Below are 25789 nucleotides of genomic sequence, written 5' to 3' on the forward strand. Positions count from 1 at the left end.
ATTTCCGCGCGAATAGAGTCGCGTGTGATAGCTGTTTATTTTGATAGCGCCTCGGGTCAGATTAGTTTGTCGTACTGTGAAACGAATTAACGGTGAAACTGGAATGATTTTACAATTTTACTATCGAATATTCACAATTTGACGGGTACATGTGAATTTTCACTATTACGAAACACCAATCGATATTTTTAAGTTAGGGCGTTCGCCATTTTGAAATCCAAATTAATTTTATTACTACGCGATAGATTCCAAATTAATTGTCGCTCCCGACTCCGTCCGCGCGGAATTAAAAGAAACTATAAGTCGCAGCGTAATGTTATATAGCCTAAAGCCTTCCTCTATAAATGAACTTTACAAGAAAATAGTTATTTTTCAAATCGGACCAGTAGTTCTTGAGATTATCGCCTTTAAACAAAGAAACTCTTCTGCTTTATAATATTAGTATAGTTTAAGAAGTAGTTAGGATTTTTATTAAATGGTGGTTAAAAAGATAAACAAAAATTGAGAGTGAATTAAGATATTGTAGTTAAGTTATTTGTTACTAGTTGTCGCCCGTGACTCCGTCCGCGTGGTGTTAAAATAACTTAATTAGTGTAGCCTATGTGTTCTTCCAGACTATGTTCTACATCTATACCAAATTTCAGTGATATCCATGCAGCTGTTCCGGAGATATCTTCTAACATACATACATCTAAACATTCGCATTTATAATATTAGTAAGAGTAAGATAAATGAATGTTTAGATGGATGTTTGTTTGAATGTATCTCCTGAACGGCTCTATAGATCTTGATGAAATTTGTCATAGATGTAGAACATAGTCTGGAAGAACACAGGTTACTAATTAAGTTATACCACGCGGAGGGAGTCGCGGTCGATAGCTTTATAATATTAGTAAGATAGTTGGCTTCCTTGTTTGCTATTATGACAACAGTATGTTCAATAGGGTCATTATAACGAATCTGATGTTATAACACTTGCAGACGCGGCCGCAGCGCTGGCAGGACCTGGCTTCGTTGCTGACCATCCCACCGCCTCCAGAACAATACCAACATTACCAACATCCACATAATATCACGTAAGTCAACAGTGGTCAACGCTTTAACATCTTCGCACGTATTGGCCTCGCTCAGTGAAATATTACGACCACACAGAAGACAGGCGTCAAGTGGAAGCAATTCCAACAACAGTCTGATGAGTGTGTGTCCCGGAGGTCTAATTTAGTCCTCTTTCCCTTCCCACTCTTTTTCTTATAAGGGGAGGATAGGAAGTGGAAGTGGACTTTCCGGATAAGAGGATGTATGGAAAGGGAAAATATTTTCTTTCTCTGCATACTCTCCTCCGTCGATTAAAGGTAGGCAACGCATATGCAATTGCAGATTGTGAATCCAGGAGGCCACTTGTTCACTTGCCATTTTATAATATAAAAAGACGACATAACATGACAGCTAAAGTGACATTTTTTGACGTAAGTAGGAGGGCCCTAGTTAGTTGTCAAATTTAATTTGACTTATGCTTACATGGTCTGATGATTTTGGTCTATCGTGTACAACTTGAAAGTTAACCTTTTACGCGCCATTAACAAATTCTTTGTATCTACTTCCAGTGCTCACGCGGCTCCGGTTGGTTATGGAGCAAATTATCACACACCCATCGCTCCTGTACCAGAAAAACATCCTGAAACTTACGGTAAGAAGTATGATTTACTGTGGATTTCTGAGGAGAAAATATTTGCTATAAAAACATATCGTCATCTCTTTCATTATCTTTGACAAAACAGAGATACAATGTTTTAAACTAAGATTTATGTCTCGGAAAGAGTAAATCTTTAAGAAAATTATACAAAATACAGTAATCTTTAAAGACACACCCGCACTTGGCCAGCGTGGTTGACTATGGCCTAATCACCCTTAACTTAGGGTAGGCTCCGAGCCCCTCGGTGGGGACGTATAGAGAGCTGATTATTAGGCTATTGGCGCTTCAATTTGTTTTAACATTTTTTTTCTTTCACAGGAGCAGGCGCTTCGATAGATGGAGCTTATAAAGTTGAAAATACCCACCATCCTCAACAACACGATGCTTTGTATTATCAGGTAAGGTAATATTTAAGACTAGCTGTACCCGCGACTTCATCCGCGTGATACTTTGAGCTGCACAGTACAGTACTTGGACATTGCAATATTACTTTTTTTTTAATAAAAGAGTTTTTTTTTAAATAAGTAGCCTAAGTTACTTCTACTTACATAAGCTAACTGCCAATAAAATCCCGTTAATATCGGTCCACTCATTTCAGAGATTAGCCGACACAAACTGTTCAAGGAGTTTTTACGCTTTAGCAGCCATTAAATCAATGAAAAAAGAAGAAATTAAACTTTTGAATTTAGTAATGTCAAATCAGTTTTTCTATGTCTTTCTGTTATTCATGTTCTACAATATTAACACGTTTTTCTGCAGACAAGGGTTTTTTATTTAAATCCCTGTACATTTTGGTCCAAATCGAGTCGGATTGTTTTACAAGAGTAATGGATACTGTTGAGTGGTATAATTTAACAATTTTCAAGATTTTCAATTAACAACAAAACGGAAGCTTATTGGTCGTATAAAAGTTACATGGTCCAAGGAAGAGGTAAACATTGCTTGAAACAGTACAAGTAAGTCGAGAAATTGCAGAAGCCTGGACTATTTTTAAGAAGCAGTATGATTATAAGCGGTATGTTGCCAATTGCATTTTTACACATTTCTTTAAGAAGAATTGATTGTTCAGTTTCATACAGAAGAATTATAAGAAAATCCGATATATTCAATAATGCTATCAAACAAATTATATTATAACAAACATTTATAACTTAAAATGCAATGAAACAAGAAAGTATTTTTAAGCAACCGCTCAATCATATCCATTAAATAAGCAACTCACATCTTGTAAAATATATCAATTAGAAACAGCATGCAGTCATACACCCTGGAAGGAGATATATTGGGAGAACAAGGATACAGCATCAGAAATACAAAAGACCCGAAGGAGAAGGAATAATAAGGAATAGCACACTTCTCCTGGAATGCAGCAGCCTGGTTAATATTGTATCGAACAGCACTAACAGATGATTTTTCAGACACAGAACATTCACACGTCGTTAGCGCTCTCCATGACCAGGACACACAGACCTCGTTCATTACCGAGAGGTTAGACTCGGTAAAAAGTATTGATGACAAAACGAGGTAGCAAACATAGGTGAAGGTAAGAGGAGTTAAGAGTGCGGTAAGACGCAATATACAACCTTACACCTAGATGTCAGTGCGTTGTTTTGCCTTAACAGCCCTTTTCCATAATGTGGAATAAAGGGTCCACCTGTCTCTTCATAAGTGAGGTACCATAACTTTAAGCTGAGGACTGAGGTCATACAATTATGGTATATTAAACAAGGAGACAGGCAGAGTTCACTCGTATGGAATGAGTCTATCGAGTGATATACAGGTAAAACAAGCATGACATAGAGAAAGCGAAAGAGAGAGAAAGCGAGAGAGAGAGAGAGAGCAACACAGATAAAAGTGCACATACAATATAAGCAAATCACAACATATTAGCAGTACATTAGACAACATTATATTAAGGAGTTTTGTGAGAGTAGTATAGATACACATAAGTAAGATAAGGTTTATTGCAGAAGTTTTCGTAGACAGAATGAGACTTAAGAAACACTACGGGAATATTAACAAAAATGAAGGAAATAATATACAAGGCTACAATGAGAAGAGAAGAGAACTGAACTTATGCAGTAAGATCGTTTTAAACAATTTCTAGAAGAGAAGTATACAACATCAAGTCGTTCGAAGATTTGAATATTTGGTAAAGTATTTACAAATTCACATACCCTAAAGGTAGAGATTGGTATCATAGAATATTTAAGTTTAGACTACGCGGAAAAGGGCAAATGAGAAAACACAACTGTTTGGTTATTTTTACATCATTCAATGAATAAGAGCATACAGACACATCAACGTAAGAGATCAGTAGAGAGATTCGCAAGAGAAACACTTATGCACTTGATAGTCGGGGATCAAACAAGATTAGTAATAGGAGATATCATACAAACTGACAGTTGGATTGAGATCGAAGTAGAATACAAATTAAGAAGCATCGCTTGACGCGATGAACAAGAGCAAGCTTTAGAATAATACAAGTAAGTCAACATTTGGCAATGCAACAATAACCCTTCTATTAAGGAGGATTCTATGAGTAGTTTTCAAACGCAGAAGATATTCAACAATTTAAGATTAGAGACAGTGAGATGAAAAGATTACAATTTTCATGAGAAAGTCCACTTTACTTAGCTGAGTTTCCATATCATATTAGTAAAGTCACATTTCGTCAGATGTACACACTCATTCGAGTCAATCAACTGTTTGGAGTCTAAAGTAAGCACAGCTATATTTATATTTAGTTATACAAAGGAGTTGCTGATTTTCAAATGAGATGATATAGTGAACATTTGTAAGTATAAGTTAATCAATTGAATAAGAATAGAGATAAGTAATTTACAATGATTTAAGTATGACAACAAATTGAAACTAAATACAACACTAACAAAGAAATAATGATCTGAAATCAGATTTTAAGAAGAATTAGAACAACACTGATTTGCAGATAGAAGAGAACAATTACATAATTTATTAAGGAGATGTAAACTGAGAACTGAAGATCCATTTGTTAGAGAAATAGAGATGGCAGATGAGATTAGGAGGCAGGTTGAATGATGCCAGTTTGTCAGATGATTTTACACACCCTGTTATTAAACCTAATAAGACACACATCTTGAATTTGATAATAAAGGATGCACTTCTCAAAACAATGAATCGAGGTTCGCAGTAAATATGAAGGTCCGAAGAGGTTATTTTAAGAATATAAGGAAAGATAACGATACAAACCTCATCGGAGCAGCAAACGAATTAAAAAAACACGTTTGAAAAGACTCACGCAAATGTCATCAAACTTATAGGAGATATAGTTAGCAAATTTAGAACAACACACATATAAGGAGATGAAATCAGAATGAAATTATTGCAACATTTAAAAGAAGTTTATTAGAGTTTGAGAATACACGAAGGAACAACACAGATTTTATCGGTTAGAAAGTAACACATTTTACAGCAGAATATAGTAACAACAAAGAGGAACATTTACATCTAGTGTTTAAGAAACTATTCACCAAATTCAAGAAGATTTGAACAGAACAGTAGAGAACACACCACCGGCGACGGGATAGTGGATTATGATACAATAGAAGAGGAGAATATTTCACCAACGAAATGGCTACTTGGTCGAATAATGCAGCTACACACAGGCCAGTTAGTACGAGTCGTGACAGTATAGTGAAAAGAGAACACGATGTTAAAACGACAGTTGCTGAAATCATTTTGCCTAAACATATTTAGAAATTCCCTCACGGTGGCCGGTCTTTAAGGATTTTAAAGACTAAAATAGTCTTTGGTGGCCGGTATGTTCAAGGAGTTTTTACGCTTTAGCAGCCATTAAATCAATGAAAAAAGAAGAAATTAAACTTTTGAATTTAGTAATGTCAAATCAGTTTTTCTATGTCTTTCTGTTATTCATGTTCTACAATATTAACACATTTTTCTGCAAACAAGGGTTTTTTTATTTAAATCCCTGTACACAAACATACAGACAAAAGTTGTAAAAAAAATGTAATTTTGGTGTATATATCGTATATATATTTATATACATGTAGTTAAAACCGCTATTTCTATATAACGATTACGAAATTTTATAAAAATCAGTCAAGCTGTTTCCAAGGAGTATGGTAACTAACATTGTGACAAGAGGCCTAATTTAGTCCTCTTTCCCTTCCTACCCTTTTTCTTATAAGGAAAGGATGGGAAGTGGAAGGGGACTTACCGGATGAGAGGATGCATCTAAAGAGAAAATATTTTCTTTCTGTGCATCCTCTCCTCCGTCGATTTAAGGTAGGCAACGCATATGCAATTGCGTATGTCTATGGGCAAGTCACTTCGCTATTTCAGCGATTACAGGTGACCGCTCGCTCGGTTGCCACCTTATGATTTATATATCCATTCGCCCGTGGAATTAAAAAGAAACTTAATTAATCTATGTGTTCTTCCAGACTATGTTCTATATGTATGACAAATTTCATCAAGATCTGTTAAGTTGTTCTGGAGATATCTTCTAACATACATCTAAACATTCACATTTATAATATTAGTAAGGACAACAATCTTTGTGTGTTTTAAAATACTTCTTTTTTTAATTATTAAATATTGTTGTAGAATTCTGGAGCAGAAATGGCGCCACCAAATCAAGATGGCTTCCTTCAAGCAATACTTAATGACGAAGATCTACAACTTATGGATATGGCGATGAATGAAGGTAGGATTTAAACATATTTATTTACTAGCTGTAAAAAAACTTAGTACTCTACGTGTTCTTCCAGACTATGTTCTATATGTACGACAAATTTCATCAAGATCTGTTGAGTTCTGGAGATATCTTCTAACATAAATCTAAACATTCGCATTTATATAAGTAAGATTAGAAATGTTTTTAAATTGATTTCTTTAGGTTAATTTACATTGCAGTGGTAGAGGCAACATCTGTCTAAAACAAAGTGCATTCGCTACGAAACGATTCCATAGCGAACTTCAAATATGTATAGAATCGTGCGACAATCACTAGATTTATCTAAAGTTATTAACAGTTCTATGTGTTTTTGTAATTCGCTATCACTTCGTAGTAATGCGTAATCCAATTGTCTGATTCAATTTACTCCTAATTTTTATATCATAAGATTGCAAACGAACGGCTCTAAAATAGCTGAAATAGCGAAACGCTTGCCCATAGACATACGCAAAACCTTAAATCTACGGAGGATGCACAGAATATTATCTCTTCCCATGCATTATGCGGAAAATCCACTTCCCATCCTTTACTTATAAAAAAAAAGGAAGGGAAAGAGGACTATATTAAGCCTCCGGGACGCACACTCATCAGACTGTAGTTGGAATAGCTACCACTTGAGGCGTGTCTTCTGTATGGTCGTGATATTTCACCGGACGAGGACAATTCGTGTGAAGATGTTAAAGCGGGCTCTACCACTGTTGTGGAAGAACACATAGACTACTAATTAAGATTTTATGCCGCGCTAACTGAGTCGCAGGCGACAGCTTGTGTTTGATATTTCCAAGGGCTTCTTATCTTTCTTTATCTCGTTGTTTCAACATCGAATTAATTTTATAGACATTATAAACAGTTCAAAGTCCAAACTTGTGAGTATTTAAAAAGTAAATGCATTTGATAATAATTTTCTACGTGCTTTTTAATTTATAAGATTGTTAACCTTTAATTCGATGATGACCAGTGTTATGAACAACTAATTAAAAAAAATCTCCTGAACTATTATAGTTGAGAAAATTACGTAACTATGACTTTATAAAAAAAAACAGGTTTTTTTGCTACAAAAAAGTTCGTCGAATTAAAGGTTAATTTAATATTTATTCCGAACGCATTTTTAATTAATTTGAAAAACGACAACATTTTAAATATTAAATCGTAATTTGTTCTAATTTTAAAATCGAATTCGAATAATATTGCACACTTATTTATGGAATTAAAACGGTCTTCCGTGACTCCGTTCGTACGGAATTATAAAAAAAAAAATAGTAGTCTATGTGTTCTTCCAGACTATGTTCTATATGTATGACAAATTTCATCAAGATCTGTTGAGTTGTTCTGTAGATATCTTCTAACATACATCTAAACATTCGCATTTATAATATTAGTAAGATAGTTTGTACGTTGCTTGGAAATGACAGCTTAATTAACTCTATATTAATAACTTCGTGTGCTCACCTCCGCAACCGTTAACACCAAAATGGCGATAATCAAATGAGCACAAAATACCACGCCTATAGCCCGTCCAAAGGTCAAGTGCGAGTTTATCCGCGATCTTGCGTAAATACCAATGTTATTGTCGTTTCTTTCATTTTCTTTGTAAAAAACAGAGATAAAAATAACAAATATTCTACATTTCACATATCGTAAACGTGGTTTTACTTTATGACGTCATATCAAATGTTTGCTCAAATGTTTGCCACGCCTTAATCATGTGCAATACGATATACGTAATAAAAAGTACAGTCAGGGAATTTGGTAGTGTTACACTTTAAAAACCACAGTTGTTTGAATATTTTGTACATATTGAGATGATGACGCGCAAGAACAACCTATCTGTAGTTTTTAGATGCTTTTTATTATCAGTACCTGGATGACGGAGCTTTGCTCGGATTTTTTTCTTAATTGTGTTTTTTGGAAATTATATTTAAGTACGAATTACTAATAAAATGATGAAATATGAATAATATTTTTCGATCTTACCTATAGAAAAAGTTAAGTTCATGTTTAGGTTGATTATCGATAAAACACGAATAAAATGACATTTTCTAAAAATGATTCCTAGCTAGATCGATTTATCGCCCCCGAAACCCCCTATATACTAAATTTTATGAAAATCGTTGGAGCCGATTCCGAGATTCCAATTATATATATAGATATATACAAGAATTGCTCATTTAAAGATATAAGATATGATATTTGTGCTTCTCACTGCTATCTAATTTATTATTTGTAAGAAGGGATTTGCAAGGTACAATGCATTATTAAACCACTGCCAATTTCCGCGACTGTACGTGTATAGGTCTGTTTGACCACTATTTATAACTATAGGTTATTTTGGATGTATTTCAGTCTATTTACTTTCATGGATCAAATATATCTTCATTAAACCAAATATATATTCGAATTCGTCTCTGAAGCATCGGCCCTAATAACTAAGACCTGTTAGAAGGTACTGACATTTTAGTTCTTTCAGAAAATATAGACGTAATAAGGGCAAACAAAGTGACACATGACATTCCGATTTTCAAAGGATTTTGTCACTAACATTGTCTCTCTCTCTCTAGGTGCCTCTCCATTTAATGGAGGTTGGCCGTCAGCTCAGTGAACTTTCGTCGATCTTGTACCAAGCGAAATAAATGTTCCACGCCGGTAATATTCGTTCATTCCTTGATATATCGCAATCACGATTTCTTTCTTCGTCCAGCGCGCTAACATTGTCAGCAGGGCTAATAATATAAATGTTTTACGTCTTTTTATATTCACGTTACGTTTTTTATCTCAACTGATAAAGTATATTGAGCAATTCAAACTTGTCCATAGTTATGAAACTTCAAAATATAAAAATCAATATGAGTTTGTACTATTTTATCATCGTTATCCATTTGACCTAACATTCGTTATTCATCAAATAGTTTAGTCATCTACCGCGATCGTAATAAGCGGCCGTCAAAATGGACGGCTCAGTGCGAATATTAAATAAACTTAATGTTTACATACCCATAGATAAGATTTTATTTGCATTGAATGATATTTAATTCCCCGCGTGTATTGCATTCAGCCATATTTAGTAACGCGCGCTGTCAGTTGACTCGTTTTTATTTTTTTTTTTTTAATTTGTGTAAAAGTTTTCGTCGCGTTCGGAAATTGGAATTTAGGTGTTGGATTTTTTTTTGTTTTTCGTTTTTTTTTTTTCAAAATGGGAATTTTTTCTTATGTTTATAGATTATTTGTAATGCAAAATATATACGTAAAGTGATTCGTTTGTGGTTGAAAAAAGACATTTTTAAGTGTTGTGGACAATTTTTTTGGTTATAAAATTATTTTATTCAATATTGACTTTTAAATTTTAAATCTTTGTCTTTTGGACTTTATAATATCGTTAATTAAAAGCCTACATATGACATACTTTTTGAATAAACGTAAAGTGAAGACAAGAAAGGTGCATAGTCCTGATTCTTGTTTCTGTTTGTGTCGATTTTGTTGTGCATTGCGAAGACAACGAACAACTTGTGATTCGTTAACAAAAGTCCCTGTATCAGTACTTAAAAGATATAATTTCTGTCTCTGGTCTTTTAAATACAGAATAGAATACGACTCTGTGATTTGAGTTTGCTAAAGGAAATACACGGACAAAGTCTATTTTCGTTGAAGATAACGTAATACCGAGACAAAGGAAAGTCGAGTGGTTTGTTTAATGTAGTATTACATGTGAAAAACAAGATTTGTTTAAACAGATTAAATATATTTGACGTGTGATAGAAATTTCCGAACGGATACAGCAACGTCATTATGCAAAAATCGATTTAAAAATGTTTGTAAACATTCGAATTTGGAACGAGTAATGACGTTATAGATAAATTGTTATCTTTCCCCTTCTTTTATATTGGAAATGATAAAGACCAATAATGATTAGTTAATCGCAAGCAGCTTCAAGTTCTGCAAAAAAAGCTGTTCGATTGAAAAGAAATCAGTTGATACGAGACATTGTCTTAATGAACTATAGCGGAGAAGAGAAAAAAAGATAAATTCGCACCAAAGATTACAAAGATAATAAAAGATTAGAAATGGATCTCTCAGTTGCGCATTATACATATCCAGCCCCGTACTATCCAATATCATCGTATTTAAATCCAGTTTTGTACCCGGACTATCTAAGTTCCTACTACAAATTTTACGATGGTAAGATATTTTTATTTTTTAATTATTAACTAAGATAAAAAATATTTATTTTATGATAACTGACATTTACTTTTCCCGCGTCAAATGACAAAGTCATCTGACATGGGCTCACTAGCGCCATGTTAATTTCCCAAGGCTCTTGTACAGCGTGTCTATTTAAGATGGATTAGTTTGACAAGTGACGTGTATAAAGTATAGAATTAGTATTGTATGAGAATTAATGTTGTACTTAATGTACGTGATAGTGTCGGAGTGTCGAGAATCAAATCTTTTTATAAAATTAATCCAACAAATGAGTAATATAATTTACTTATTTTATAAATTTTTGGAATTTATTACAGTTATTTGACTATGTATCGCACAAATTACTAAACAATTTTTTTTTAACTTCAACACCTCAATTTTTGGTTTAATATCTTATTAATTTATTTCGTTATGAAGGATAAAGTAGGAATGGAAAGAAACAATTTTAATTATACCATCGAAAATCTAAAAAATTCTTAATCGATTTCACCCAACCCATATCTAATGAATTGTCAATTTAATTACCAAACTAATCTATCTTAAATAGACACATTATAGTTTTTTTTGTCTAAGTAGGTTTTATATCTAACAAAACTAACCGCGATAGCAGCGCCCCTTACTGCTTACATAAGTTAGCTCCACTATTTGTTATATTCAAACTATTTAATCTGTGTAATTTAAGATATTCGTCATATAAAAATAAGTCTAACAGTGGTAGAGCCCGCTTTAACATCTTCACACGAATTGTCCTCGCCCGGTGAAATACCACGACCACACAGAAGACAGGCGTCAAGTGGAAGCTATTCCGTGTTTCGTCTTATGAGTGTGCGTCCCGGAGGCCTAATTTAGTCCTCTTTTCCTTCCCATCCTTTTTCTTATAAGAAAAGGATGGGAAGTGTAAGTGGACTTTCCGGATGAGAGGATGCATGGAAAGGGATTTAAGGGACATTTCTTTCTGTACATCCTCTCCGTCGATTAAAGGTAGGCAACGCATATACAATTACGTATGTCTACGAGCAACTCTCACTTCGCTATTTCAGTGATTTCAGGTGGCCGCTCGCTTGTTTGCCACCTTATTATATAAAAAAAAGTCTGTATGTCTTGTTATATATCTTATACAAAAGTGAATCACGTCTAAAAGCACATAGATTAATTGTCGTAGTTTTGCGGCAGAATGGTTGACTATGACCTAGTCTAATTTAAGGTAGGCTCGGAGACCCTCAATAGAGACGTATAGTGAGCTGATGACATACTTGAATAGCATAAATGACATATGACACTAATTAGTATCAATTTAAAGATTTAATTCATTTACAAAATATCGTTAAAGTAAAAAATGCTATTCCATCATCTTTCTAAAATTTACGATTTACCTTACCTTGTTTAGGAAGGTCTTTAAAACTGATATATAAAAACGGCTAAACACTCACGTATATTTGTCCGGTGGCGGCACCGACTAGTTTCGAGCCCATCGGGGGCGAGCGACGGGCTGCGTCCGCGAAATAATACCAGTACCACTCATCCTGATGAAGGGCCCTCGATGGGCTTGAAACTAGTCGGTGCCGCCGCCGGACAAATATACGTGAGTGTTTACCCGTTTATATATATCAGTTTAGTATGTCTGTTTTAAATAATTTAAGGTCTTTAAATTTAATATCAAGAAGTTACGTATCTAGATATTTTAAAGTGACGTTAAAAAAGCTATTGATAACCGTTAATTACAATATAACTTCTAGTTTTTTTAATTGTCTTGGGTAAATGAGGAAAATCTACAAAAGAGAGTCATTCTTAGGACCAGGATTTTTAGCCAGTAATAACCCTGTTAGGAGAGTCTTGAATCACCAGATTTTAATGACATAATCTCCATAAGTAAGACTGGTCTATATCTGTAAACAGGAAACTCATGTTAGTATTATAAGAAACCTATTATAAAAGGAAGAGAAAAATTCCAGTTCCTTGAACTAACTTATCGTAGTTTCAATGAAATTGTTATTTAAAACAAGACTTTAATAAAATGTCATTTGCAATTTTTTCAATGAATATATTCGCGAATCAACTAAATTTTATAACATCACGATGATTTGACAAAATGTGTATGTAAACAGAACTTATGCTAGTACGTATGAGTACGTAATTATATTTGCTGACGGTAATGACTGTCCAAATTTATTTCTATGTTGTTGAGTTAGCAATTTATAATAACTTATATGTAAAGCCCGCTTTAACATCTTCGTACCACACAGAAGACACGCCTCAAGTAGAAGCAATTCCGTGTACAGTCTGATGAGTGTGAACGCCTAATTTTAGTCCTCTTTACTCCCTACTATTATGTTTTTTTTATTAAAATAAGTGTTTTAAAAGATGTTATTATTATGGTTTTTGATTAAAGAAATGACTGTTCATTTCTAAGACCAGAATCATCGTTTAAAACATATTGGTAGCTCTGTTTTGTCAAAGATAATGACAGAGATGACGATATGTTTTAGTGTAGTGGTAGAGCCCGCTTTAACATCTTCACACGAATTGGCCCGGCTCGCTCAGTGAAATACCACGACCACACAGAAGACAGGCGTCAAGTGGAAGCAATTCCTCGTACAGTCTGATGAGCGTGCGTCCCGGAGGCCTAATTTAGTCCTCTTTCCCTTCCCACCTTTTTTCTTATTAGGAAAGGATGGTGAAGAAGGGAAGTGAACTTTCCGGATGAGAGGATGCATGGAAAGGGAATATATTATCTTTCTGTGCATCCTATCCTCCGTCGATTAAAGGTGGGCAACGCATATGCAATTGCGTGTGTCTATGGGCAACGGTCACTTCGCTATTTCAGCGATTTCAGGTGACCGCTCGCTCGTTTGCCACCTTATGATACTTTGTATATATCATTGTTTTTTGGATCTTAAATCTTCTAAAAGATGCTTTCTTGGGGGAAGACTATGTGGAATTAAAGAGGGGTTCCGATAGTTCTATGTGAACATAAGACATAGGGGTTAGACAAAATGAATTCTCTTAAATGCGATTCCATAGCGACCTTCAAAAATGTGTAACTGACAATTCTATACATTTTTGAAGTTCGCTATGGAATCGCTTCTAAGCGAATTCACTTTGTCTAACTCCCCAGGACTCTGTTACATGCGGCATAGACTTGTAACTCATCTATCGTAGCATATAAAAATGTCAAATTATAATGACTATTAAAAACTAAAGACAGCTATAAAGATATGATGTTTTATTATCTTTATGTTTTTGTTATAATATAATTATCAGAATGATAGTATTTTGCGAATTTTCGCATCTTATCACAATGAGGGGTATATTTTCAGAATGTGATGTCCCATAGTTTTGTCTAAAAAAAAACGGGATAATAGAAGTTGATTGAATATTGATATTACTTTGAATATTTTATAATCTATACTAACATTATAAAGCTGAATAGTTTGTTTAAACGCGCTAATCTCAGGAACTACTGGTCCCATTTGAAAAAACTTTTTTGTTGGATATATGGGCTTCAGGCTATAACATTATGCTGCGACCAATAGTTTTTTTAATCCCGCGCGAACGGAGTTAAGGGCGATAGCTAGTAAATCGCAATATCAACTTTAACATCGATTAATTGAATGTACGATAAAAAGTTTGCTATTCGAAACACGAAGTGAAATATTTTGTACCCCTTTTAAAAGCAATTGCGTGGGGATGAAAAAATATGTAATTAAAAGTAGCTGTCGCCCGCGACTCGGTATAGCGAAATAAATAAAAACTTAATATGTAGTGTTCTTCTAGACTACATCTGTGTGAAATTCAATTTCTTGCCTCGCACAGCCGCGTTGTGGAACGGTCTCTTCTCGGCGGTATTTCCAATTAGGGACCATCAAGAAGCGAGCATACCATTTCCTTAAAGGCCTGCAACGTATCTGCAGTTCCTCTGGTATTGCAGATGTCCATGGGTGTCGTTGATCAGCTCGGTGTTCCCGTCGCTCGTTGCCCCCTTCTCTTATTAAAAAAAAATCGTAAAGATCCTTTGAGCCGCTCTGGAGATTTCGCATTTATAATATTAGTAAGAAGTCAGATAGAGGTGAGAAGTAATGTTTTTGTACATTCGACAGTGATAACTCACGGCTACTAGTTGCTATAAGTTTGTGAACAATTTTTAGACGTTATTAGTTAGAATCCTTTGGTGCGAATGACGTGCTTTCGTTACCAAGTGAAGTGTCAGATGTAGTGAGGGGACATAAACGTTGATATTTTAATAAGGCTAGTGTTGCGATACACCGGCACACTGTCAGATTTTCTTCCTAACATTATATATGTGAATTTATCAATTTTACTTAAACTTAATAATTAATCCATTCCGTTTGATTACAAGGTTCAAAGTTTAGCACGTCATGGAGTATGTTATCAAAGTTTAAAATCCAAATTCCATTATTAATCGTATCCTCAAAAATTCTAGATATAATCGTGTTTAAGCATGTAGTCAAAATATAGTTTTATCTATACATTTGTGGAAAATATAGCTGATAATAAAATATACTTGTCATACAAGTAAACGATTGAATAGCATTTCTATAAATGCCATTTGGTTTATGTTATGCACTTATGACATTTCACTCAGTATCAGGACAAGGAAGGATAAAGTTTAAAAAGTGTATATTAGAGGAAGTTTGAAAGTTGCGCCAGTGATCGAGAAATTGAGGAGTAAAAGATTAGCGTGATTTGGACATGTTATGTGGAGGGATGATGATGATATAAGCAAAAAAGTAATGAGATTGAATGTGGATGGCTACAAGGGTAGAGGAAGACCAAAAATAGTTTGAAATGACTGTGTGAAAGAGGATATGCCTAGGAAGGGGGTAGACTCGTATATGACGGCTGATAGAGATGTATGGAGGAGTACATACTGTGCTGACCCTCGATAGGGATAAGGGCAGGTTGATGATGATGATGATCAGCTCAGTATAGGTCCCCACTGAGGGTCTCTGCGCCTACCCTAAGTGAGACTATGTGATAGTGAATGCTGGTTCAGTGCAAGACTTGACACATCTCTTTGACTTTAGACATGTGCAGCATCACGATGTTTTCCTTCACTGTGCATAGGATAAATGTACATATGTAAAAACACATTGCTACATGACGGGATTACAACACAGGATTTGCTTGCAAGACGACTACTTAACCCCTGAGCCACCGACGCTCTTTTAGTAGTTATCTTGTGTCAACTAAACGCGATAGTATCGCGCTTAGTACATGCTAGTCATATGTGTAAATCGTAGCATCATTCCATGTGTTAAGAAGTTCTGATAACATATTGTCAGTATGTTTTAAAGATTAAGCCTTTAAAAGTAAAAATCATCATAAACTCACTTTTATATTGATAACGTTATCAGGCGACGCAATAAATTTTTGTCGGTCACTCCGATACAAATTAGTTCCCACGTATATCATACTAATATTATAAATGCGAATGTAATGTAATGTTTGTTAGAAGGTATCCCTAGAACAGCTGAAAGAATCTTACTGAAATTTGGTATAGGTAGAGCAGTCTTCCCCAAAGTGGGCGATAACGCCCCCTTGTGGGCGCTGCAGGTCTCAAGTTGCGGGTTATAGTAAAAGTTTCGTTTAGAATTCTCTGTTAATATACATATATAGGTCACAATAATTAATTAATTTAATTTGAAGTTATAGTGGTTTTTAAATATGTGAAAATATGGGGGCGCTAGAAAAATATTTATTCTCCAAGTGGGCAGTAGACAAAATAAGTTTGGGAACCACTGCTGTAGAGCATAGTCTGGAAAACGTGGGCTACTAATTAATTTTTTTTTTTAATTCTGACTGCTAGTCTTACTAATGTTATAAATGATAATGTTTAAATGGATGGATGGATGATTGTTAGAAGATATCGCCAGAACGTCTGGTATGGATCTTGCTGAAAGTCATGTAAAACATAGTGTGAAAGAGCCCGTAGGCTAATATTAAGTTTTTTTTTAATTCCTCACGGACGGATTGCCGTGATGTTTATTTATAAAATTGAACTCCTTGTATGTAAAAACATATTTCGTTTGTTATTCTGTCAGCTTCCTATTGACGTATTTAGGACTCTTGTATAATTCTTCTACATTTTTGTGTAGTTTTTGTTTCTTTGTTTTGTATTTGATGCTATATTGTTTTTATATCTTTGTTCCAGGAATGTATACTATGCGTATGTTGGATGGAGCACCTCATATTCCTCCACACAACCACTCCCATATGACTGTGGCAACTGGTAAGTTCATAATATAGTTGCTAGTAAGTAGCCAATGTGTTCTATATGTATGCCAAATTTCAACTAGATCCATGCAGCCGTTCTGGAGATATCTTCTAACAAACATATATCATAAATATTTGCATTTACAATATTAGTTAGCGTAAAATCCACTGACCAGAGCGCCTCTAACCTAATGGTTACAGGTACGGATACCCAATCACAAGAGTTCGAATCTCGCCATTCGACGTCGTAAACAATAACACAAGTTTAAAGCTTACTTGAAGTGGTACAAGAATATAAGTAAATTAACAAAATGTGAGCACAATCCACTGGCTATAAAGAATGATATTTTGTGCCTAATTGATTTTCACCATCGCGCTGACAGACGATTGGTAGTGGTGTTGGAAACTCAAACTAATATATATAGAATTAAATTTCTTCTTTAGACGGATCTTAATTTTGTCAAAATAATTACTTTTGGTCCTTCGAGTCCATTTATTTCTATTATTTTTAACAGAGCGTGATTCTGCTTCGGACAGTGCGGTGTCTTCTATGGGCTCCGAGAGAGTCCCTTCTCTGTCTGACGGTGAATGGTGCGACGGCAATGATTCCGCTCAGGAGTTCCACAGGTAACAAAAGTTGTTAATTAGTGTTAGGAAAAAAATCCGAAAATGTGTCAGTGTATTGAGCCAACACAAGCTTTACTAAAATATCGACGTTTATGTCCCTTTAATATTCATTCTGACACTGGACTTTGTAACAAAAGCACGTCATTCGCACCAAATGATTTTAACTAATATTGTCTTAAATTACTAGCCTATATGTTCTTCCGGACTATGTTCTATAGTCCGTAAGAACATATAGGAGAGCCAGCGGAGAGGAGAGCCAGAGAGATAGTCCATTCTGGAGATACTTTCAGTACATCATTTATGTCATGGATAATTATTATATTTAGGAAAAAGGGTTAAAAAAAACTATAGCATCTAGATTTTTAGTCCGCAAACCTAGTTTACTTTTTGCTATTATAATTCTTCAGTCATCAGTCATCATCAGCTCACTATACGTCCCCACCGAGGGGCTCGGAGCCTACCCTAAGTTAAGGGTGATTAGGTCATAGTCAACCACGCTGGCCAAGTGCGGGTTGGTTGACTTCACGCATATCTTTGAATTTTTTCTCAGATATGTGCAGCATCACGATGTTTTCCTTCACCGTAAGAACGTCGGATAAATGTACAAATGTAAATCGGAAATCGAAAAATACATCGGTACATGGCGGAATTCGAACCCAGGACCTGCAGATTGCAAGTCAAGTGCTTGACCACTGAGACACCGACGCTTATAACTCTTTGTCTTAGAATATTTTCTCTTTGTTGGCAATGAAGTTTGATTGATTTTTTTTTTCTTTTTTTAATTTTTTATTACTTTTAATATATGTGATTATTTTTACTTCATCCCCAGTTCAAAATTCCGACCATACGATGCTGCGTACTCCAGAGAAAGATCTCATCCACCACAAAAGAAACACCATATGTTCGGCAAAAGATGCTTCCAGGTAAATAGTTATCTTCTTTCTTCTCTTTGTATTACTTTTTTCTCTCTCGTTTAACGTAATATTTAACTTTTTAGGAGCAACCAACAACAAACTTGGAGCCGTTAACTCGCACCCCCAGCGTCGTTAAATATGAATGCCCTGAACAGACTTACCATCACGATTTGCAAATGCATAATAGTAAGTAGACTTAGAAACTAATGTACTAGCCTAGAATAAGTTAATAAGTAGTCTATGTGTTCTTCCAGAATATGTTCTACGTCTATGACAAATTTCAGCAAGATCCATACAGCCGTTCTGGAGATATCTTCAAACAAATATCCATCTAAACTTTCGCATTTATAAAATTAGTAGGGTAAGATATAATTGTGTTAGTGGTCCTAATCAGTTCCGATTAAGTAAGAAAGCTAATTTTGATGTTAATTTACTTTGAGGGTAGTCAGATTTGTCAAAAGATCTTCTAAAACCTAACCTAACATAACCTAACAAGTGAAGGAACTTATGCAAATACTACTTTTCGTAGGTATTTTAAAAAGTTTCGTTATTCTACAGTAGACTACAGCGCACGTCAGATGGCGCCGCACGCGCCTGTAATCCAGCCCAGTCTAGACTTGAACGCAGCTCATTCCAGCCATGCGCTTTTACAGGTAAACATTGAAATGTGAACTCTGATTTATTTCCTTTGGTTATTGATATGACAGAGATGGAGTATATGCCTATGCCCTATAGATGTGAAAGAGACAGTTGATATGATATAATGAATCTGTAATTTATAAGCACGTTTTTATGTTAGTCTTCTTGAAGCATATGAAAGAGAAGGACTACAAAATCGTATAGGTGTGACAGAGACAGATGATTGTATGAACAGTCAAATAAAACATATGAGAAAACTATATCTACTTCATATAAGTGGGAAAGAGACAGATAGATGTATTTTATAAATCGAACGTGTCAATCAGTCGTAGTGATATCAAAGACAAGGACATACTATACGTTTTTCTATAAGTGGGAAAGTGATAGACATATGTGATTTTTCAGTCAAACGTACCAAGCCCCGGTCGCTACGTAAGCGGTGAGCGCGTTCGTCATAACCACACTTACAGTGCTCTCGAGCCTCCCGCTGAAAGACATGTCACTAGAGACAAACGAGGTTAGTAAATAACACTGTTTATTAGGTAAATAACAAAAAAAAACACCAACTGTACATCTATGACACTCTTTGGAAGAATACCAATCGAATGACACATCATACGTCAAATTTGGTTGACATCTTTAGGTTATAGGATGTTACAAAAGAATATATAAACTCATATAAAAGTAGTGAAAAAAAACTTAATTTGCCGATAATCGCTTTTTAAAACCATAACTATCCATTTATTATTGTAAAATTTACATCTTGTAAAATGCATTTACAAACTAATTGACAAGATGATAAATGTTTTACACATATAAATGTCTTTTTTATGTATATATAAAATTACATTATACTAGCCTAGAGCCGAATCAAGTACACAAATTTTAAGTGTCGTTCGATTTATTTTGTGAAGAAGTTCAAATTTAACTCGTTATCATTTTTTTAAATATATATATATATATTTTGCGAAGTTTTAATATAAAGCTATTAGATGGCAATATTTCGTTTATAACCTGAGTTAGATTATTGTAAATTTATATCTCGAAAAATCCATTTATAAATGTAAAACGCCGATTATCCTAATAAATTGGGGACGGGATAGATTCACACAGTTTTATAATTTAAAATAACGTTACCTTGAATCCCATCAGACCTTAACAAGAATACGAAGTCAAAAATTCATCGGCTCACTATAGATCCCTACTGAGGGTCTCTGTGCCTACTCTAAGTGAGACTATGTGATAGTGAATGCTGGTCCAGTGCAAGACTTCACACATATCTTTGACTTTAGATATGTGCAGCATGACTATGTTTTCCTTCACCGTAACAATATATAGCGGGATTCGAACATAGCACCTGTAGTTTACAAGTCAAGTGCTTAACCCTAGAGCCACCGATGCTCTATAATTACTTGGATTTAATTTTTATATTACGTTTAGTACCGATTCCGATTCGGTTCGGATAATCGGCTTTCTAGTATTAACACGAGGTAACAAAGTATGTTTACAGTTCGAAGGTTGACGGATGGTAGTACTTCGGATGGCGGGTCGACAAGTTCACAGCATCTGTCGAGAGATGAGAAACGCGCTAAGGCACTGGGTGAGTGTCTAATAAAAACTTTACATATTTAAAGTATATACTTTTACATAATTATTAGTTAAAATCATTGAACGAATGTCGCGTTTTTGTTACAAAGTCATGTGTGAGATGTAGTGAGGAGACATAAACGTTGATATCTTAATAAGGCTAGTGTTGCGATACACCGGCACTGTGTCTTTTCTTTCTTAACAATACATAGGTTTTTAAATAAATATAATTAGAAATGCCATATATTATAAAGAGGAACTAAATAAAATATTAAAAAAAAAACGAATAATTCACTAAAATATGTTATTAAAAGGAGTCACTTTAGGCAAGGTCCCGAAGATACTGGCAGCGTTCCCCCTTTGGACAGCTAAACTAATTCTTTGACCGAGGTAGCTGCCAGCTCTTCGGTCCCCTGTGATGTCGATTAATTTTTTGGAAATGTCCTTAAAAAGTCTTAAAGCGCTAGGACCCCACGGATCAAGGGTCTCGACGCCGAATGGGACAAAAAGAGGAACTTGAACTTTTGTATGTAACTAATAAACTCAAAAACTACTTGACTAATTTAAATAATTCTTTTATTATTAAAAAGTAATATTATTCCAGACTAATATAGGGTATATTTATAATAACATTTTAATTCCGCGTGCATTTAGTTACGAGCAAAAACTTTCCATTTACAATTGTAAAATTACTGAATTTTACTTTTTTACCGTACTGTAGTTTTTGAACAACAAATAATTATCAGAGCAAAAGTTAATTAAAGAAAATATTTATAATTATTTCTTATCAATCTTATTTTTAGATCGAATCGTTTAAAAAAATCCGTATAACACTTGAAATCATAATGAATAAGCCAAAAAGATAGACGTATCGATACAGGATTTAAAATTGTAAAAGGAGTTAAATATAAATTGGTCCTCTGTTATGTCGATTATCTGACGATAATTTCACGTAATATCATAGGAAAATATTAAAGAATTAACATAATTATATCATATGAAATTAGAAACATATAGATACGTCGTTTGAACGCATAGACGGATCTCGTCTCTCACTCGACTCACAACAATGAGTCAGACTTTCCGGTCAACGTTCAAAGATTATCACGTCATAATAAATACGATCTGACCTTCAAACTTGAATCATACTTTTACACCTTCTGTTTACTTTGCATATAGCTGTCGCCCGCGACTCCGTCAGCGCGGAATTAAAAGAAAACTTAATTAGTAGTCTATGTGTTCTTACTATGTTCTATAATATATATGCCAAATTTTATAGAGATTTATGCACCAGTTCTAGATATGTCTATCTAAACATTCGCATTTATAATATTACTAGCTGTCGCACAAGACTCTGTCCGCGCTAAATTAAAAAAGACTTAGTAGTCTGTGTGTTCTTTCAGACTATGTTCTGCATCTATGCCAAATTCCAGCGAAATCTATGCAGCGGTACTGGTGATACCTTCTAACAAACATCTAAACATTCGCATTTATAATATTATTACGTATAATTATCTTTAGGTATTCCGTTGGAAGTGCACGATATTATCAATCTACCAATGGATGAATTCAACGAGCGTCTTTCCAAACATGATTTGAGTGAAGCCCAACTGTCTCTTATCAGGGACATACGTCGTCGTGGTAAGAACAAGGTAAGGTATCATAGTTAGAGTTACTTATTTAGTAGCTAGAGTAATAAAATGTAAATGTTACATAATTCCTCATTTTAAGTGGTTTCATCATCATCATCATCAGCTCACTATACGTCCCCACTGAGGGGCTCAGAGCCTACCCTAAGTTAAGGGTGATTAGGTCATAGTCAACCACGCTGACCAAGTGCGGGTTGACTTCACACATATCTTTGAATTTCTTCTCAGATATGTGCAGGTTGCATCACGATGTTTTCCTTCACCGTAAGAACGTCGGATAAATGTACATATGTAAATCGGAAATCGAAAAACATATTGGTACATGGCGGGATTCGAACCCAGGACCTGCAGATTGCAAGTCAAGTGCTTGACCCCTGAGCCACCGACGCTCTCTAAGCGCTCTCTTAAGTGGTTTATAGTTCACTAATTGTTGGTTTCTGTTACTAAAATAAGGAATCTGTATAAAGCATATCGTCAACGTTCTCATCTTTGACAAGACAGAGTATATCTTATATATAAAATTCTCGTGTCACAATTTTCGTTCCCATACTCCTCCGAAACGGCTTGACCGATTCTCATGAAATTTTGTGAGCATATTGAGTAGCTCTGACAATCGGCCAACATCTATTTTATAATCCCGCGCAAACGGAGTCGCGGGCAACAGCTAGTTGTATATAAGAATTTTGGTCTCAGAAACCAACAATAAGTAAAAGAAATATAAAAAAGTAGGCTATAACATTCTCTCGGCCGTCAGCTACCTTCCAAAGTCCCATGAAAATCGGTCCACGCGTTCCGGAGATTATCCGGAACAAACGCGACCTTACAGACATACAGACAAAATTTTAAAAACTGATTTTTCAATATCTGCAACGGAAATATATTAAATATAGGATTTTTTGCGATATTATTACATACTAATTTTATTAAACTTGTGTCATAGGTGGCAGCTCAGAACTGCCGCAAACGTAAACTGGATCAAATCACATCACTGGCTGATGAAGTACGCACTGTACGCGACCGCAAAGCGCGTACTCAACGCGAGCACAGCGCGTTGCAAGCGGAGCGACAACGCGTCAAGGAAAGGTTCGCGGCACTGTACCGCCATGTATTCCAGGTTAGTATTCATCATCAGCTCTACAGGTCCCCACTGAGGATCTCTGCACCTCCCCTAAGTGAGAGTATGTGATAGTGAATGCTGGTCCAGTGCAAGACTTGACACAAATGTTTGAGTTTGTCAGATATGTGCAGCATCACGATGTTTTCCTTCACCGTAACAACATAGGATAAATGTACTTATGTAAATGTAACACATTCATACCTGACGGGATTACAACACAGGACAAACTGCTTAACATAGTCTGGAAGAACTCATAGCCTACTTATTTAGATTTTTAATCGATTGTTCTAGAACCTTCGTGATCCTGATGGCAGACCATTATCTTCAAATCAATATTCTCTACAACAAGCCGCGGATGGTAATGTAGTTCTGGTGCCGAAGATGCACCATGACCATCCTATTAACAGGACTGATGATGATATGGACAGAAAAACGAAGCACTACGAATGAAACTGGTTGTTTACATGAATAAATGAATTTTACAAAAATTTAAACAAAGAATGATTGGATTTTACAATTATAAATTGGATTTTACATTTGTAAATTGGCTTGTTTACAGATTGAACAGTATAAAAATGTCTAGAAATCTAAATGATAATTTCTTAAAATAACTAATTACAGCCTTTTGATACCTTTATAAATGTTTTTTACATTTTAAACTCACAAAATAATAGGAAATAAACTCAATAGAAGTGTCTTGTCTAACTGGTTGGACTTTATATTTGCTTGGATCACCAAAATAATTAGAACTCCAAACATAGCGTGTTCCATTATCCGCGTGTAAAAAATGTTCATATCACGATAATAGGCATTTTTTTTAATTTATTCGCCAGTTTATAAAATACCAGTGATGCGAAAATATTTTGCAGTAATTTTAAACCAGTGTTTTCTTTTATTTCTTGTGTCAACTTACATAAGAAATAGGATCGAAAATTGTAATTGTTGGAAAAAAAAAATATTTTTCTTTTCTAAATGTGATAAAACGACAAAATTCCATTTTTATTTAGAGTGTGGTTAGTGGTTTTTTTTTTAATATAAAATAGAATTTTCCAAAACACGAACGATAAAACAATGCGTGCACTATAACATGTTATTGAATAATGACGTCATTATTACAGCTATACAACAAGCTTTGTTAATATGACGTCATTTCATTATTATTACTAATCGGAAAGAGATATGTCATTAAAAATATCTAAATTTTAGCATACTCACGCCTGTAAACTTAGGGATAGGTAGCTATGAAGAAAACAAGATTTTTTTTTTTAGTTTTCCATACTAAAATAAATAGGAAAGTTGTGTTTACAGTGAATATGCTCAAAAACTGTTGCATCTATTAGAAAAATTCTTTTAAAGTTAAGCTACACTATCCCCGAGTAAGCCTATTACTAGATTTTTATTTTTAGGTTTGTAGCTCAATTTTTTTTTATCAACTAAACGAGTCGTGAGTTTGAAATAAAATGACATATTTCTTTTAGAATTTAAAATATTATTGAAAAAGTGACTGATGATTTTCTTTTTTTTTTACCGCAAACGCGATATTGTGCAATATGTTCATATATTTTTTATCTATAGCTTGTATATAAGTTATGTTTATAATTAGGTATTGACTTGAAAGCCAGTTATTTTTTAATTAAAAAAAAACTTTAGGTCTTTAAAACAAGTACAAAATTTGAAAAGAATATTTATATTGTGCTCTTAAATTTTTTGCAATTTTTTTTTGCATTTTTTTAACATCCTCTATGTCATTTTTTTTGTATTTCATACGTATGTAATACAAAACTTATAATAGTTTTAAACAGAAAATATATATTATTGAGGTGAATGAATATTTTAACTGATTTTTCTGTTAAAAATTAAAATTTGATTGTAAAATAAAACATCAATTTTGCATTCAAAATTACCGCCCAATTTCTGACAGATGTCAAATTAAATATATAAAAAGGCAAAAGTCAATCTGTCTTTCTGCCAATTTTTTTTTTAAATCGAGATTTGAAAAAAAATTTTGCAAAATTTTATTTAAACCTACTTGTGACCTTAAAAAGATTTTTTTGTATAAAAAAATTGCCTATTAGTTACCTCACCAGTATATTGGCAATAATGTAAATTTTAATCGTTTTTACAATCGATATATTAAGTGTGAATAATTTTTTCTTTGTATACGATGTGTATACAAGTTTTTTAAAGGCATAGATTATTTAGCTTTAGTGTAGACAGCTTTTAAGAAAATATAAGAAAAAAAAACAAAAACTATTGATTATTTATAAAAAAAAATCGACTTAAGTAGGCAACGGGTACAGCATTTCATTTAAGTTAATTATAATGCTTAGTCTTCGCGGCTGTGGGATTTTCTATTATTTCGCCGGCGATTACGTAACGAAATACAGTCGGACC

General features: G+C 34.3%; 1 protein-coding gene across 2 annotated transcripts; it reads left to right on the forward strand.

The window, feature by feature from the left end:
- The first annotated feature begins 960 nt into the window (after window positions 1-960).
- On the forward strand, window positions 961-24646 carry LOC106126011 (segmentation protein cap'n'collar-like). Of its 2 annotated transcripts, XM_013323449.1 has the most exons (14): window positions 961-1076; window positions 1605-1687; window positions 2012-2091; window positions 6302-6401; window positions 16801-16878; window positions 17378-17489; window positions 18319-18412; window positions 18487-18589; window positions 18962-19056; window positions 19448-19559; window positions 20553-20642; window positions 22151-22281; window positions 23219-23392; window positions 23687-24646. In XM_013323449.1, exons 4-14 carry the CDS (start codon window positions 6317-6319, stop codon window positions 23843-23845), a joined length of 1233 nt encoding a protein of 410 aa, XP_013178903.1. In that variant the 5' UTR covers window positions 961-1076; window positions 1605-1687; window positions 2012-2091; window positions 6302-6316; the 3' UTR covers window positions 23846-24646. The 2 variants fall into 2 exon arrangements, with proteins under 2 accessions (XP_013178903.1, XP_013178902.1); XM_013323448.1 differs by lacking the exons at window positions 961-1076; window positions 1605-1687; window positions 2012-2091; window positions 6302-6401 and adding an exon at window positions 9357-10604.
- The last annotated feature ends 1143 nt before the right edge of the window (window positions 24647-25789 follow it).

Source organism: Papilio xuthus, unplaced genomic scaffold (genome assembly GCF_000836235.2).
Source record: "Papilio xuthus unplaced genomic scaffold, Pxut_1.1 DF825355.1, whole genome shotgun sequence".
Classification (NCBI taxonomy): domain Eukaryota; kingdom Metazoa; phylum Arthropoda; class Insecta; order Lepidoptera; family Papilionidae; genus Papilio; species Papilio xuthus.

Excerpts from the sequence above, each read along its gene's own strand:
- LOC106126011 (XM_013323448.1), top strand. The coding sequence starts at position 10,490 with ATGGATCTCTCAGTTGCGCATTATACATATCCAGCCCCGTACTATCCA. Across the intron at positions 10,605-16,800 it reads CTACTACAAATTTTACGATG|GAATGTATACTATGCGTATG; the intron begins GTAAGATATTTT and ends TCTTTGTTCCAG. Across the intron at positions 17,490-18,318 it reads TCCGCTCAGGAGTTCCACAG|TTCAAAATTCCGACCATACG; the intron begins GTAACAAAAGTT and ends CTTCATCCCCAG.